This window comes from Chinchilla lanigera, unplaced genomic scaffold (genome assembly GCF_000276665.1).
Source record: "Chinchilla lanigera isolate Chin_1 unplaced genomic scaffold, ChiLan1.0 scaffold00017, whole genome shotgun sequence".
Taxonomy (NCBI): domain Eukaryota; kingdom Metazoa; phylum Chordata; class Mammalia; order Rodentia; family Chinchillidae; genus Chinchilla; species Chinchilla lanigera.
Genome location: NW_004955418.1, coordinates 10,488,021 through 10,506,165, shown reverse-complemented (window position 1 = coordinate 10,506,165; position 18,145 = coordinate 10,488,021). Strand labels below are relative to the sequence as shown.

The 18,145-nt window shown below is 36.7% G+C and overlaps 1 protein-coding gene across 1 annotated transcript in view; it reads right to left on the bottom strand.

Annotated features, from left to right (window-relative positions):
* Nucleotides 1-16,329, bottom strand: part of LOC102024336 — a 109,061-nt gene extending 92,732 nt beyond the window's left edge. Inside the window, exons 1-3 of the mRNA XM_005382184.2 lie at nucleotides 16,236-16,329; nucleotides 11,023-13,362; nucleotides 4,965-5,156 (exon numbers count right to left, since the gene is read on the bottom strand). Of these exons, the coding sequence (XP_005382241.2) occupies nucleotides 4,965-5,156; nucleotides 11,023-13,362; nucleotides 16,236-16,329 (2,626 nt within the window). The remainder of the gene's footprint in view (nucleotides 1-4,964; nucleotides 5,157-11,022; nucleotides 13,363-16,235) is intronic.
* Between the last annotated feature and the right edge of the window lie 1,816 nt (nucleotides 16,330-18,145).

Genomic DNA, 18,145 nt, shown 5'->3' with positions numbered 1-18,145 from the left:
AAGGGATGAGATAGATTTGCACTGAGAATCCAGGTAGCTGATGGGCACAGTAAACTAGAAAAAAACAGTCCCATTCACTGTAGTGCAGGAAGATCATCCACAGTGAATCAAATGAAGCAATTTGGATTCAGTCTAATTTCTTAGCTTTGTTAGAAGAAAGAAGTTTTGGTGTGGTGTTGCGTAGGTGATTATTGATAATCCTAAGTACTATATGTTTTTAAAAGCTAGAAGAAAAGATTTTGATGCTTTATCCAAAAGAAGTGACAGATGTTTGAGGATATAGGTGTGTTTAAGCCAATTTAAACATTATATATTATATACATATATCAAAACATTCCATGGTACTCCATAAATATGTATAATTTTATGTTACTCTTTGTTCATGCGATGGGTAGAGGCTGATTACTATAATGCTGGCTGATTGATGTGTACCTTGATAATTTTGATTACACACATTTAGTGGTATGAACTGCAGTTGAATTTCTCTGTAGTATGAAAAAGAGGAATTTTAAGGTCCGAGGAAAAATTCAGAAGAAAACAGAAACCAATGAATATGATATGAGAAAAGTGATGGCCACTCATACACCTTTGAAGCAAAGTGATATTCAAAGGAAATTTCAGGTTGTTTGCCTTGTGTATAAACTCTCTCCTCTGATTCTTGTTTGATGTCTTCAGGAAATCTTATATTTCTCACTTTTGCTTCTGTATGAGTGCATTCTTTGAGGGACCTAGAAACATAGGACCAGTGGCAATTGATATATAATTTACATATATAACACAAGATTGTATTCTTACAGAAAAGAAATTAAATGGCCAGACTGGCAGTCTACCAAACAGTCTTCGAAAGCCAAGAAAAATATCAATAGTAGTCAAAATCAAATCAAATCTGGGGCATCTAACATGAAGAAATTTCAGTTATTTGCGTAGGGAAGATTTGAGTACAGTACATTGAAAACAAAACTTCTATTATTTAAAGTGTGGACACTAATGACCAAAACTATCTACTACTATACATCTTCCTTTCCTGATTACTATGACCTTATTTTACAGTCTTAGCACAATGTTGCTTTTCAAGAAGACTGTTGACCTATCAAATAGCTTATCATTCAGTTTAGGAATTTCCAAAACCCCATCAGATTTTCAAGAGAAACTACCAACAGCTTATTTCTTTTGATTTTTTGAAACAATCAAAGTTCTTACTTGACAATTTCGCTGAGTTCTAAACTATCAAATCATGACGCTTACCAAATTCTAACCAAACTCTCATATTGAAAGACCTGCTTTTTACCAAATTTCTAATTCTTAACAAAATCTGATTCTGCCTTTTTGCTCTGGACAGGAGACACTACCAAAACACTGTTTAGGGAACATCCTCCCTTGTTTCTGCCTGCAGTAAATAGTTGGTGTTGTGAATAGGTTGTATTGATGATATTTGATGAAGTGACATTCAACAGTATCAAAAAGTAGAGAACCAGTGTATCTATCATAAGGTTGTAACATGGAAAGGATAGCAACCTCAAATGAGTAATTTGAGGAGAATTTAATGAAAATACTTAAAATGTGGAGAGAATTATTGAAGCTATTTTTAGTGATAGCGCTAAAGCAGTAGAGAAAGTGCAGACTATAGTCTCTCATTGCTATAGAAATTCTAGAAAATTTCTCTGACTATGTGCTAATTCTTGCAGGGTCTTCTATTTTATGAGCACTGTGATGAGTTCAATTACATATATTTTAGAAGTGGGAGCTGCAGCTAAATTTTTATGTACAGTAAAGAAGAATTTCAAAGTACAGAGCAATCGATACCAGAGCGGAGGCAGAGGGGGTGTGGGAACACATACGTTATGTAGGAAAAAAAGTGCTGTAAGATCTACGAATGATTTTTAAAATAAGAAGGGAATTCTTGGATCATATCTGAAATTGAGACTCAATCTTTAAACTAAGGGGTGAAACTACAATAGAGAAGATATTTGTGAATGTTTAGATGCAGGACACTGTACAAACGGTCCACACCCAATCAGTGAGAACACAGGGGATAGAGAGGTCCTAGATGCAAACAAGAGGGAAATAAGTTAGGGTAATAAATAGCAGAAATAGTGAGGTAATTTAATGTCTACACATTCCCCACTGTGAATTCCAGCATAGCTCAAGCAGTGATTGTGCCTACCTTCAGCCCAGAAAAAAATGTGTTATGTGAAAATGTCAGAGATTTAAGATAGAAGACAGCCTGATGTGATACGGAATATTCCTCACAGAACAAGTTGCTTATTGCAACTCAAAGAATTCTTATACTAAGTAAAGCAAAAATTATAGAGAGCACTTCACTACCTGACTGTGTAGAATGCTCATTTGAAGGCAGCCGTCAGGTGATTAGCGAATGAGTTCAAGAGTGAGTATCTGTTATGTGTTATGGTTTGGATCTTACATGCCCCAAAGGCTCATGTGGAATGCTTAGTCCCCAACTGGTGGAACTACTGGAGAACTTTTAGAAGGTGGGGACTGGTCAGAGCAAGTTGTATCACTGGGAGTATGACCTTGACATGTCTATTGGGATTCTGCCTCCTTCCTGTCTGTCTTTGCTTGCCTGCCCCTGTGGTGGAAGGGGCAGCATTGTTTTACCACACGCTCTCTCCACCAGGATGTTTTGCCTTGCCACAGGTCCAAAGTGACGAGGACCAAGCAACCACGGAGTGAAAACTCTGAAACCATGAGCCAAAATTGATCTTTTCTCCTTTGAAGCTGCTTATTCTCAGGTATTTTGTCACAGCAGCAGAAAGCTAACACAGTACTCCGTCAGAAATTCACAAAGTATTTGGGGAAATCCACATTATAAAAGAAAGAAAACGAACTCGGAAAATATGAATATGTGTTTGAGAAAACATTTGATCTACAAATTAGGTAAAAACTTTATATAAAGTAACATTCCTAGTGGAATAAAAATGAGAATTTTTAAAATAAATGAACCACTTAGCTGTTTTAAATTGAAAAATGAAATTGTTGAAATTAGAGAAAAGGCTAAAAAGAGGCTAAAGAATAAGAAGGACTCAAACAAGAGGTAAATGAATTGTTGAGCTAAATGATAACATTAAAGAATTCTCTCAGTATATAGCTAAAAGAGATGAGAAGGTAAAAAGTATAAATGAAAAGTTGAAGCATAAAATGTTTATCTGAAAGGGATGGCAACAGGATACAGAAAGGCAATAAAATATTTGAAAGAATCATATCTGAGAATTTCTGAGCATTGAAGAAATATATAATTCTTAAATTTGTAATTGTTAAACATGGAAGAAAATTTAAAATATACATGGAAAAAATGTTATAAAAATAAAGATAAAGAGAAAAATGTAAAAGCAACCAGAAACAACATTGGATTAATGATACAAATTGTGAGAATCACTTTAGATTTAAACTCTCCCCCCACTAGTGGTTACTGGACACAAAGAACCAGTTTCCTCTGTAATTTAAAGGTAGAATTTACTTCCCATAGAAGTTCCCTGAAAAAAGTCATTAAATGTTTCACATAGCAAGTACAAAAATAAATCATATTAGGAGCAATTAGTACAAAAACAATGATGAAAAAATAATGAAATATATATTTTAAAAATATTTTTCAAAAATATACTAAATTCTGGAATATATAAACACCACAATTGATAAGGAGAAGGAGGAATAGGAATGAAAAGATATGAACATTAGAACAATATGTGTAATACTGGGTTTATTCTTTCAGAAGTCTAATATAAGAAGAGTATTCTCCAAGGAGGTATTTTAAGGGTATTTGAACCATAAGAGGATAATAAGGCACTATATGGTAGTACATGTGAATGTAAAAATTTAAGATTCCAGATGCTAGGTACTTGCTACCAAACAGGAAGGAGGACTGGAAATCTTAGACATTGACCAAACAGGCAAGAATGAAAATTATCAGGAAAAAACAGGGCATTTAAGTTGCATTCATTGTTCAAATGTTGAGCATGTTCACATGTTGTTGTGTGGGTGACCACACAGTAAGGGATTTAATTATAATCCTTCCACACACATTTGCAGCTGATTTCAAGCCCTAACCTATGCCAGCTGTCTCATTCTGAATAAATGACACCTCTACCCCAAGAACTGCTCCCGTGTCATTCCATCAGCTTGTCTGTAGGATACAAAATAAGACACTCACTACTGTCTTTTCATAAAGACATTCTTTGTATCAAAATCTGTCCTTTTCTTTCCTTTTTTTTAAGGTGAAGCTCACTCAGTTTTGGTGTGAGTGTTCTTTCTAAGCTGATTTATTTTGTGAATAATATGCAAACTGCAAATGCCTATTAGTTGGTATCTTTTAACAACTTTAACTGTTAGAATCTTAGATCTAGATGAATATCGATGGATACTAAATGTACTAATGCTTTCTGTGTTTTAAATTATTATGCTTAATTTATATTTTCAATGCTAACCTACCTTTCATTGTCAGTTGTCACTGACTAGGTATAATGCTGGTTTAATAACAAATATTCAATAGCAAGAGAAATACTCTTTCACTAAAAATACATACTTGTTTAGAGATACTTCCTCATTCAAAAATGTTACAATGAGAGAAAGGATTGTTACATATAATCAAACATATTTATCTTAATCTTTTTAGATTATACATATTTTGGTAAACCAACACAAATTGTTCGAAGTAGAACACAAATTTAATCAAATAAAAAACCCTACAGTTAGCTATGAACTGAAGAGAAAGCGCCTTAGCAAGCAGTTGTGTTTTCTTGAAGGTAACTGGCCAAGGATCCCTTTCTTAGTGGGTGACAAAGAGTTGATTATTCCAAACATATCTTTCACATAAAATTGTCTGTGGTCACATTGCCAGTTTCAATCAACACAGCCCGTGTTCTGGAGACAAAAGGGAGGGAGCCTGGTTAGGATTCAGTAAACTGCTGCCTTTGCTGCGGCTCAGGGATAGCTGCTGCTTATCTACTCACTGGATCCTTCTGTAATGTTGCTGGTGAAGGAGCTCCCTCCTGCTGAGTTGCATCTTTTCCCGTCCTTGAGTTGCTGCCTCCTCCTGGCCCACTGGTCTATTGCGTCTTCCTGGGAACCATCGCTGGCTCTTCCACCTGTTAGAGCCAATTCCTGGGACAGCTTTCGGAGGTTAATGATTTCCAAATTCTGATCTAGATTAAATCACATTAAGTATATGAAGATAGAGTAGGAAATGCTTCACTCAAAACAGAAATCACAGATCAGAAAATAACTGTATTCAATGTATTCATGATTTACTTGCTAAACTTGCGTTTATTTAGAGAAAGATTAAGTTTGCACTATTGAGAAGGAGAGAGAGAAAATGGAGGCAGTTTAGCTAAAATAGATTTATACGGGACAAGCAGGCATCACCAAGGTGGGTTCCTTCGGGTGGGTTCCATTCAACGGTATTCCTTGGGTATCAGCAGTGGGCCTGTTACTACATTAGTTACTGGAAAGGGACAGAGTACCTGTAAATTGTTAAATATATACGCTGAATTCTAGATAAGAAGTTATTACTTCACTAAATTCAATTACAACCCAGGATAATGAGTTTTCTATTGAACTCTAGTACATATGGTTTGAATTCTAATGATTGTAGGTACACAAATCATATGATACTTTTGTTCTTGCATATGTTGATTTGAAACAGTGAAAAGAAAAATGGAACAATACATGAAGATTTTGCTAATTTTATATTTGAGTCAGTAATGACTTGAAACACTTTATATAGGTGTGAACTGTTTCCTCTGCTGTCACAAGAGATAGTACAGTGTATTGTTACAAGAAACAAAGTTAAAAATAAATGACTGCCCTGCAAACAAACCTTAAAAATGGTTGAAATAAAAATAAAAAGAAAACTCCAATAGGAGAACATATAATATTTAACTTGTCATTTGATAGACCCGAATTGGTTAAAATTTTACTTAAATTTATAAGTAAAGATTTAAAAAGAGGTCAACTCTTGACCTTTAGCTTTATTCTATTTCTAGTAGCAAATGAGCTTTTACAATTTGATTTTTTGTAAAAATCAAATTCATGTTTATCAAGATTTATTCTGAAAACTACATAAGTGGGTATATCTTTGATAAATTACATTCTTAATTTTTGTATATAATTACTGGTAAACTATTTGTATAGCAATTTAAATTCACTTCTTGGAGCTAAATGCGTGGCAAAGGGGAAGAATTGTTCCCCAGGTCCTCTAACTTCATTCTGTTTTCTTTAACTCTGTTTCTAATTCTTACCTATTTCTTGGGAAATAAAAGGATAACAGCAAATCAACATCTATGCTATAATATTTAGTACTTGCTCTCATCATTCCAACTTCCATTGTGCTGGTAATTGGAGCTATGATGTTCAACAAGATACTTTTGCTTTATGAAATTTTACAAAGCAGTGGAACTTTTAAAAAATGCAATAGCACTGATCTCTGGCTATTTTTTCCAAAATTTGTTCTATTTTTTTCCTTTGTTGAGATTGAGTGTCTCGGTTGACCATGAAGGCATTCACGAGAAGGATGACTTTTCCATTGTCAAATATTTCACATTAAATGACAATTATCTTCAGAAACTACTGGAATGAAGGAGCTCTGTGAGCCTGGGGAATTGTGTCACACCAAAAGTGGCCATGAGGTCTTGTGGAGAAAGTTTTACTTTGGAATGTTCTTATATACTTAAGTTAAGAGTAAGTATATGCCTTATAATATGCTTTGAACTGTAACTTGAGAATTGCTGAACTGCCCACCCAAGTACACATCCTCACCACTCCTGTTCTGTTTGGAATTTGTGAGATCCCGAGGTTGCAAAGAAAATAGACACAATTTGGTCTAACCACTCCCTATATGCTTAAAACACTGCTACAAAATTTCTACCAAGAAGTGATTCAATCTAACCTTGAAAATTTCCCACACTCCAATTTACTGCTGATAAGTTAGCCTGATTCTTGTACCTCAGCTTGACAGGAAGTTTTGTGTAATGCATTCAGCCTATATCTCAATGATGTTCACTTGCAGATCAGCCCTTCAGGAGATGTTTATTGAGCCTTTTGGGGAATCAGGCAATTTCCTAGGGCTGGAATGAAGGCACTCCAGTCTCTTGAAGGACTCTGCTAAAATATACACTATCACTTTATTGAGACACTGTGTTAATTCATTAAAATATAAATAAATAAATAATAACAAAAAATAAAGACATTTTACCAAGGGCTTTATTTTTAATATATGTGCCCTTCCAAAATACATAGGTTGCAACCTAAGATGAAATACGATGCTATTAGGAGGTGGTGCTTTTAGGCAGTAAGTTAGTCTTAGGTGCCTTGACCTCATGAATGGGACTAACATCTTTTGAAAGCCCTGGAGGGGACCAGGTAATTGGGTCTGCTCCTCTGCCTTTGGCCATGGGAGAACATAGCCACAAACTGCCATCTTGCAAGGAGACTCATCAGCCATCTTGATCTTGAATGTCTCAGCCTCCAGAAACATAAGAAACAAGTTTGTTCTCATTAGAAAATTACCCAGTCATTGATATTTTGTTATACAGCAGCACGAGTGACCGAGACTCCGAGCGTAAGCGTGAGAGCGGAAGGCTGCCACATTCGAAGCCAGGGGAAGCAGAGGAAGGGAGTGAGAAGACCAAGAAGAGGCAGATCTGGAAGGACCTTACTGGAGCAAAGCACAGTCACTGCTTGGTCTGGGGCCTTGATCGTGTGCGTGTACCAAGAAATGCATGTGAACAGAAAGTTCCCAGTTTACCATACGTCAGCTTGTTGGAAACGGTCTAACAGTCATATTCTCCTGTGAGAAAAGGACCAAGTTTCTGCTCATCTTTTTACTCCTAGTGCTTGGTGCAAAGCTTGCAATCCCAAACTTCTTCATATTTCTATTCCTTCCTATCTTGGTAGTATGGTTTCTTAGAATCACTCCTTTTTTTTTATAGATTTAGGGGAATAAAATACCTTATACATTGCATGGAAATTTTGTGTCATGTAAAAGGCTAGTTTATTGTAGGTAAATCTGTGCCATATAAAATATCACCTAATCCTTCTCATTATCTGTCATTTTCTCGGGGTGGCCTACTTTTGGTTTCCTCATTAAAATTTTTTATGATATAGATTTTCTAACTCTTTGGCGTAGGTCTCACAGACGTATTTCAGTCCACTTACAACTGAAGGCATCAATCCCTGTGCAAACAACTTTTTTCCCCCAAAACACATAACCTTACCTGGAGAGGAAGAACTCAGTATTGAGTTCTTCAGGGTTCAGACTGGCATCTGCCACGCCTCACTGGCTCTGTTGCTTTCCATCATACACACACACTCATCTCTTCTCAATATCTAGTTTAGAGGTCACACATCGTTTAGAATGCACTGTGTCTTTTAAATTTTATAATCTGGAGATTCATAAATTTTAAAAATCCAGGTATCCAGGTGTTCTAAAAAGTCAGAAGACCTGGCTGAGCTGGACTGCCTGCCATCCCTTCACAACACACTCTCTAGTTCACAGTACATTTATTTCCACAGGCAGCCTGCTTGACTCACTGACAGTAGACGGCCCAGACTGTGACCTCTAACCTAGTTAAATCCTAAATGTACACACTTGGTGGAAGGCACTATGCAATTATGAGATTCAGCAGTCTTGTCTAAGATTCCTAATCTAAGGTACACGGATAGATTATGAAGACTAGGAGAACCCCTTGGGAAAGGTGAGCATAAATTTGTACCTATATCAAATTTATAATTGCTGGTCAAATGGTCCAAAGGTGTGCAAGTTTTTCAAAGCAATCTGTGCTCTTAAAAGTTGATGCCATCCAGACATGAATATCAATACTATAGTGACAATAATACTGAATAAAGTCTACAAATACTCATGGCTCTCAAAGAGTCAAATCTGTGCAACAATTTATAGATTTACACATTTAAATGTCTGTTCTGCAACATTTTAATTGCTGACTGTTTTCATGTGTGTTGGTATGTGAACAGGGCAAAACACAAACCTGACATGACTTCCCTGCTATCATTCAACAAATATCCACTGAGCATCTACATTACAAGACAGGATTGTTTAGTGCTGTAGATGCAATAGTGATAAAAACAGAAACAGTTCATACCCTCATGAAGCCTACATCCTATTGAGAGAATACAACATAAAAACCAGTGATTCATAGCGTATATAAAAGGCAGCAAATGGGAAAGGGATAGTTTATCTGGACTGCAACAAGGACAGCTTAGATTTATTTTTTTTTCATTTGAGCAGGCCCTATTGAGTGTGCTACATGAGCAAAAATTAAAAAGAACACAAACCTGTGAACATTTAGGGAATACCTGGCACAGATAGTGGAGCCCATGAAAGGGGTCTGAGACAGAATGTTGGCTGAAAGAGTATAAGACTTCGATAGGTCAGTGTGGCTGGACATACAGAAGCAAGGGCAAGAGGATTAAAGGGTCAAGAGGGACAGTTTTAGTAGCAGTCTTTTAATGAACCAGAGAAACACAAAGGACAAGTGGCTGAAAGTGTTTCACAAATGGGACAGTTTCAAAATTTACTGAAGTGTAATCTCAGCTGTGGTTGGATTCTGGTTTGAATGATTAGTTTTCATGAGGAAATGTGTCTTGTTGGGAAAGTCAAGCCAGCATGCCTTGGTGGTAGGAGAGCCATCCTGAGAAAGACGCTCAATCGGGTAAGTAGCCATGGCCTGTAGCAAATGTTGGGGTTAAAGTCACTGATGCTGGGGCTGGGGATTTAGCTCATCAGCAAAGCGCCTGCCTGGCAAGCGCAAGGTCGTGAATTCAGTTCCTGGTACCGGAGAAAAACCAAAAATAAATAAATAAATAAATAAAGTCACTGATGGTGATATTTGCAGTATGTCAGCACCAGGAAGAGGTCTCTCTGATGAATGCTCTTCACTTTCATGTGTTCATGGGAAGCAGGTGACTGCATAGTTTTTGCACTGTTTTAGGGGCATTTACTTTTAATAAAGCAACTTTCACATTTTACATCAATATTTATGTAATAGATTAAGTTGCCTTTATTTCTTTTACATTTTAAATAAATGTTGAGAAATTAGTTTTTGCTCTTCTAAATTTTTTCATTAAAAAGTTAGTGCTAAAACAGCAAAGAAGAGAGAGCTTCCCTGTTAAGTTTTGTCACATCAAATTTCATTTATGAGGATTTTGGGAAAGTTCCTGGCACTAGGGCAGAGACATTCTTACTCATCCAAGATGCATTTTAATTCACAATATGAGACAATGCTACCATTAAATCCAAAATAACTCAGACTCATTGAGAAAAACAAGGGCGTTGTATGAAGTGAGTGAAATGATACTATGTTAATTCAACGCGGAAAAACAGACACAGTATTCTGCACTTAGAAAAGAGTTTCCATCCTAATGTTCTTCAGTCTGGAGAGCTTCTGGGTTCTATCAATGGTTTGAGCAGGACCAACCAATGCACAAGGGAGGTCAGAGGTCTACTAGAGGTCAAAGGCCCTGTAGATGGCTCAGTCAGGATTAGCCATGGTTGTTTCTGGTTTTTGTCCTTTGTTACAATTACTATTCCACATAGCCTCCTGGGACATGCATAACCATGTTTCCGCAATGCCACAGCAAGGCTTAAAAACACATTTTATTACAAACATATTCTTCCCATTCTCTGAAACATGCTTAGCTTGCAAGGAGGGAAAAAATGGTGGATTATTTAAGAGTGCCAAAAGGCTAACATTTCCTACAAAATTGATTTGGCAATATATCAACCTTTTAAAGAGAAATTGATTTTTTTGACTTTATTTTAAACTGCAGCCTTGGTGATTTTGCTATGTACTATTTATGGGGGAAATGGGTGATAATGTATAGAAGCAGGCTGATATATTCTTGCTCATATTCATCTAATTCTAAAATGCTCAATATATCTTTAGCAATAAAGAAAAAAATCCCAAGCAGTAAAAAAGTCCTTACCTTAAGACTTTCCAAGGCTCAAACATAAAAAAATATTGCAGGTTAAACATTCTCTATAGCCCACCATACCTTTCAAAGTCCCTCTGCTTTGAGAAGACAGCAAAATATCTATTTGGTGATAGTAATTATCCTTTGAGTCATATTTGTTCTCACCTCCTTCAGAATTTGGTCTTCTTGGTGCAGTCTTTTGGTATTCTTCTGGCTCCTGTGGAGAACTAGTTAGTTCAGGGCTCTTTTCATCTTGGTTTCCATATTGGTCTGCATCCCTGGGTAGAATTTTCTCAATAAAAAACAGCTCATCTGTAGCAGACACTGTGGAGTTAGACTCAGCAATGTTTAATGGAAGATCCATTTGAAAACAGACTTTATTATGAGTCTCATTGGAGAGGTGTTCAGAATCTCTGGAACATGCATTCTTTACCACTGATATTATGTGAAACTTGTTGTTTTCATCTTTTCCAGCACAATCAGGTGATTCTTTAGGGGTTCTCATTCCCAGAGAACAATTAGAATCAACCGTATGTTCTTTATCATTTTGAGTAGTTAATTTTCTCTCTAGTTCATCTGTTATGGAAATCATGACTGGCCCTTTTGTTTGGCTGAGGGCTGCCATCTCTGGATGATTTGCCTGGACCACCAACTGGTCCACCTGTTCAGGTCTGTGAGTAATACTATGTTTCAGATTCCCAGCATCTAGGCTGTTGCAAGATACAGGTCTGAGCGCTGGACTCTGAGCACTCTTCCTTTCCACTAATTGCTGTGCGTTTTCATATGAGTCACCATGTAAAATGACTTTGCTAGTGTCTCCGTCAGTCACGTCACTATTGTCTTTCTCACGGCCTATCACAAACTCAGCACAGTGGTTAAAAGAAAATGTATTTCCTGAGGTCTCTTTAGTTTCTAAATGTCTGGTGGCCCAGTGAGATGGACTAAATGAGGTAGAAGGCTTCAGACCACCTTGGCTGGAAGGGAATGATGAAACACGTGAGATCTCATGGTCTTCTGCAGGTGGACTTCTGCTGACTTTGCAGGCAGCATCAGCTGCCTTTTCTCCTAAGTGCTGCGTGCTTAGAGAAGACAAAGAACAAAAGTCAGACTCTGAGCCTTCTTGAGTGGGAACAGTGTCAGTAATGGTACTTAGCAAATGATTTCCTTCTGTGCTTTGCTGTATGTTTGAGTCTGCTGTGATAGTTCCTGAGACGTCAAACTTGGTCTTTATCTCTCTGTTTCCATCCTTCAGATCTTCAGAAGACATCTTACTTACATCTGCATTACTTAAACTTGTGGTCTGTAGGGTATCACATGAAGTAGGACAAATGTTTATGTGAAGAGGGTCGGTTGCAGAAAACTGTGATCTCTGGGGAGAGTGCTGACTAATTTTAAAGACTTTCCGCTGTGAGATGGCAGATTCTCCCCCAGAACCATCTGAGCCCAAAGACAGTGAGTTGGGCTTATTTTTTTCTCTCTTAAGAATTGATGTGTGAGAAGCCACAGCTATGTTAGCATTCTCCTTTTGAGCAGTGAACACATTAGGAAGAGAGACATGCAGACAATCTGCATTTTGGTGCTGATTCTCAAAGGGCCACTTTCCAGGGTGCTTACCACTAGAATGGGCAGGGGGCCTGGAAGATTCTTCGGAGATGTGATTGGAGGAAATGTTTGTATATTTATTTATCTTTCCTCTTCTTTTAGGATGAGTTATGTTAACTAATATATTCTGTTTCTTACTTACGTATTTAACTTTAATTTCTTTTCCTACAATGCTTACTTTCAGTGAGGGGCTTTCAGTTTTGGCAAGTTCTCCCCTATATTTGAATGGCACTTCAGATTTTAATTCTTCTGCCAATTTATTATTGTGTTTAGGAAAGCATCTTTTAGCTGTGCAGCATTTCCAGATGTGCCTGACGGGAAACAACTGGTGACATGCTGGACATCTCTTCATTGAGAACTGTGTACCTGTTTTACAGAAAATGTTTTTCTTGATTTGTATTTGTACATTGAAAGCCCCACATTTCACTTCTGTCATAAATTTAGCCTTTCCTGGTTTAAAGCCTTCCACCATGCTTGGGAAATCTTGTACTGTAATTTTTTCTGATGATGGTTCTCCACAGTTATTAAATATGACCACTGGTAAGACTTCCTTTAGCTGATGAGAGATGGCCAGAGGATCACCATTTTCCTTCCCCCTATGTGTTTTGCTGTCAGATGGAGACTGTTTCTCAGCTTTTGGAAGAAAAGAGGAGTTCTGCTTTCCATTCACAGAAGCAGACATCTGTTCACCTACATTTTCTTTAGATTTCCCTAATGCCCCAGTCTGGTGCAACACAGCCTCTGAGGTGTCTCCTTTGACTTCCTTTTCAATGTCTTTTATATTTTGTTGGCACGCATGACCAGAAGGCTGAGATGTACCTAGAGAGGAAGCAAAAAAAAAAAAAATCTATATCTCTTAGAGAGCAGATGTTCCAAATTCAAAGATGAAATGTAATATTCTCTGTAAGTATTTTAGGCAATAATTTTTCAGTCATTTCTAGTATGTTAAGATGTTTTCTCCCAAAGTTCATTTCTAATAAGTATCTTATTCAAAATTATTAATTCTTTTAGAGTGAAGGGTAACATATAGCTTTAGGAAATAAAGATTTAATTAAGCTTTAGTAAAAACAACAACTTCCAAAAGTAGGTGAAATAAAAATTTCAAATGACATCTAAGCAAGTAAATTTTAAATGCAACTTCATGACAAAGATCAAGTTGCCCTGATTAGGTATTTGAACATGGTGTTACACTACAAGCTATGTGGAACCCTATATAATTTGAGATATTAACACCAAAAAAGAAGAGATTAAACAAGATGGAAAGAATGGAAATAACTTCTGGACAGCCTTTTAAGCATCCTTTGGCTCAAGCTTCTTACAGGACAGTGTCATGAATGTAAATGCCTGTGAATCCAGGCAAATCACATCAACAGGTGATGCAGCTGGTTTATACATTCTCCACCATTCAGTTTCAACCAAGTTGTCATGTAAGAAGAGAACCTAATGCTGCCAGGTCCTTTTATTTTCCAAGACGGAGTTAGAATGTGGCTCTAGAACTAATGTCCAGAATTAGAGTCTGCAATTCTCTACTTTTAAAGTATTTGCTCAAGTTTCTAAAACTCCATTTTGGTGAAGGGGCAATGTATGGAAGGGCCAGTTTTGGCCCAGGGATCATTTCTTTGTAGCCTGCCCTCTTTTGGTTTATAAAGTTGAAGTATTTTACTGGGAGAAAGTTAAGCCTGAGCATGAGGCATCAGATTTTGCAGAAAATAGACAAAGAGCTCAGATTCTATTTTGAATTACATCTGAAAGAGATTATTTGGTAAGAAAAAGGAAGATTGAGTGAAGAAGTTATTAATAATGTTCTGGAAATTGATAAACCAGAAGTCCAAATGTATATTTTTAATAAGATGATGATGCTAAAAACAAGAAATATTTATTTATAAGGTCTACCTAAACATGGTATTGATTGAACATGAATTTTATATATGCCTATGTATTTTATAAAATTGTATTGTATTTTATTTTATATGTATTTTACAAAATTGTATAAATAAATACAAAGAGTAAATGAATAAATTTTCCTTAACACAAAAAAGAAAAAACAAGTCTATTGAACTTACTTAAAGAATATGACTGTTCCTATTTGTCTCTTTTCTAGCTCAAAGGAAGGGCACCTCTCTTGGAAGGAACTGAAATAGTTTCCAGTGGGTTTGGTTACAGTCTGAGAGCTGTAATGCAGAAGTCGTGGGAGAAAAGATATAGAGACATATCTCTCCAGTGCTCATTAATAATAAAGTGTGGACTTGATAACAGTGTACATATACTGATGGACTGCCTTCTGGAAGAGATTACATTTTATTCTTAAAATAACACCTTCCTGCCAAGAGCAGTTCAGTTTATAGTCCCTTCCAATTTTATAATTTTACATTTTATAGTTCCGTTCAATTGACTACTCTGTAATATCTGCAAGGGAGAAGACAGAACTTTAATGCACTGATGACAGATTCTGAGAAGGGGGCTCTTAATAGTCCATGTCTGAATAAATTTTTTTATTTAAATTGTTACTATTTATTTTATAAAGCTTTTATAATTAATGCAGAAGTGTACACATAATAACAATAAGTCAAACTTCCAAATCCTTGTATGTATTTTGTGTGTGTACACATAAGAACAATAGGTCAAACTTCTAAATCATATGTATTTGTATATATTCATCTTCCTAATTTTATAGGCACCTCTATGATAAAGAATAAAGTAGACTTGGAAGTAGTTTAAAAAGTATTAAATTGGACTTACATACTGTAGTATTCAAGGTTTTCCATTTTTTATAAGCTTTTCTTCTTTTCCTCCTCATTTTGGGGAGCTGTGGGTCTTCAGTTTTTACTACCCTTTGAAAGCATCAAATTTAAAGTTATTTTCTATTCATATTTTATATTTAATCAAATTACTTCCTCAACTCATTTGGCAATAATTTAGCTTAGGATATTTACCTGGTTTCTCCATAGGATTCGCATAATTTTATTGTCAAAATTATATTTTCTTTTCCCCTTAGTTTCTATTCTATTTAGTGCATTGCTACATACCATACGAACATTCAAATATTATACATAGGTATACATATATATGTATATGCACACACATTCGTAGCCTCTTAGGATGTAAGTTGTAACATTGGGTTAATTGATTCTATTTTATGTTCCATTTTTCTTATCCAAATATAAACATGTAAGTTTTGTGAAGTTAACCTAAGTAGCCTTGCTAAATTACATTCTTCATTACACTATCATCATTCACACTATATTTAAATATTATCAGATTGATTTCACACATTGGTAAAGTTGGCAACCCTTTCTAAAAGACTAATCTTTGCCTGAATTGTCATATAAAGTGTTGTATTTCCTGATGTCTTATGTAATGGAAAGTGATAGAGAAGATAACTGGGAAAAAGCAGTCCTCTTACTTGCTAGCTATTACCTCCGGTAGGCACCTGCCTGTGCTTAGAGCTACTTCTTATTCTATTTGCTTTGCTAGATTAAAAGGATTAATCTATCTCCAAATATGCAAGGGAAACAGCTTTTCACAGAAGCAGTTTCCTTTGACTGTATTTGGGCAGACTGTGCCTTTGGATACCTTGAAGGTGAGAAGCTTGATTAATATTTGTTTTATGAGAAATTTAAAATGGGACTATTTTGTGGTCACTTTGGGTAAAAACTTTCTTAAATTCTTCTTAACTCACTTCTCTTCTCAACCGCCTCCAATCACAATATCTACTGATTTCAAATCCTTTAAATTCCATAAACTCTCAGTCTTTTTCCTTTGGCCATGTTTCTGATACAGGACCATCGATACCATCTTGACACTTTCCAGTCCTTTTTTCTTTCTCCCTCATTAGCACAACGAAGTCCTTATGGCTGAAGTGGAAAGCAATAATGCTTTCTTCTTAGGCCAGTGTGGGACTGGGTTAGTTGGAGGATTATAAACACATAATTTAACATCATTTTTATCCCGTACTTACATGTAATAGGTTTTTGAATTTAAAAAATGCTTCAGAGGCACTTGACTGGGTTATAAATTACTTCTCTATGATTTCAGACAGTGTGAGCAGAGAGCACCGCCTGCTGCACTGTGTTCAGTGGAAACCACTCTTCACTTTGACTCAGAAGATCCAGGTCTGTGGTCCAGCTCTGCTGCTTAGTTAGCAGGTCATGTAGTCTCTGGGACAGGTCACACTGTGTGATGGTTGAATTGGATGGCGTTAACTTGATTGGCTTGGGAGCTGTCCAGGGGGTTGGTGGAGCACACTTCTGACTCTGTCTGGGTGTAGCACAGAGGTGTAACTGTATTTGATCCATTTCCCCTTCTCGTCCGGCACCATTTCCCTGATTGACTTCCAATTTGCCATGAGGTGAGCAGCTTCCCTCTCCCACACCTTTCCGCCGTGATGGTTCTGCCTTGGAGCAAACCAGCCATGGACAGAATCCCCTGAAACTGTGATCCAACTCAACTTCTCAAGTTGTGGGTGACTGATATTATGCCTCAGCCATGGGATGGCTGACTAATAGAGGCTGAGTTTCCTTCAGGCTCTAAGATAGAAATGTGACAAGTTCTTCCTGACAGAATGCTTGAGAAAACACATAGGAAGCTATATATGGTCTTTGGTATTCTCTCCTTTTTACTATTTCTTTTTGCGTTGCTGGGGTATTGGTTCCTGTAAATCTGAACCTTTCATAGACTCTACATGCACAGGTACTAAAATACACACATAAACAGCACTCAGCACCACCCAGTTTTGGCGGACTGACCGTCACATTATGAGCTACCAGCAAATGCTCCAATAAGGCTGAGAAAGCCATAAGTTTTCTTTTGAGCTAGAATGTCTAAACGAAGTTTGCAAGATAACCTCCTGCAAAGCTCTCATTTTACAGGGGAGAAACTGAGGCCCAGATTGCCCTTGCTTCCTACATCTCATGAGTATTTGCAAACCAGGACTGGAACCCAGTTGGTTAAACATTGGGCAGGCCCTCTGTGAGCAGACCCAGCTATTATATCGATCCCCGGGGATTCTTTTGATTACAGTGAGAAAACTTCATAGACAATTTGCATTTTAGCTCTAGGGGAGCAAATTTTGCTCCATGAAATCAAATTTACTGTTGTATGTGTACCTCACATCTAGCACAGTGCCTGATATATAGCAGGGACCTAATAATTACGCATGACTAAATGCCTTAGAAAGGCAGCACCAAGATGTGGCTAATAATGATTTTAATAGAATGACCACTTATGTTCCTAATTGTATTCTTTACTTTTACTAGTATTATATATATATATAATTTATTGTTAATCATTAGCAACTCAGTTGTACACACTTTTTCATACTAGTTATTTTCTTTCTCTGTACTTCCATAAGGACTACTATAGTCAGCGGTACCTGGAATCATTAGCATAAGTCCCATGAGTAGCCTGTGGGGGTAATATCAATGCTACTTTAACTCAATGGTAATGAACATTTCTTCTTATTTGACTTTTAAATATAGCACGGTTTCAACCACATTCTCTAAGCTAATCTTTGGCAAAATGAGGGGTGAGAGTGGGTGAATGCTGTTTCTCTACCTTCTTTTGTCCCGTGGGACCCTCTTTCTCCAACATGTTCAATCATTTA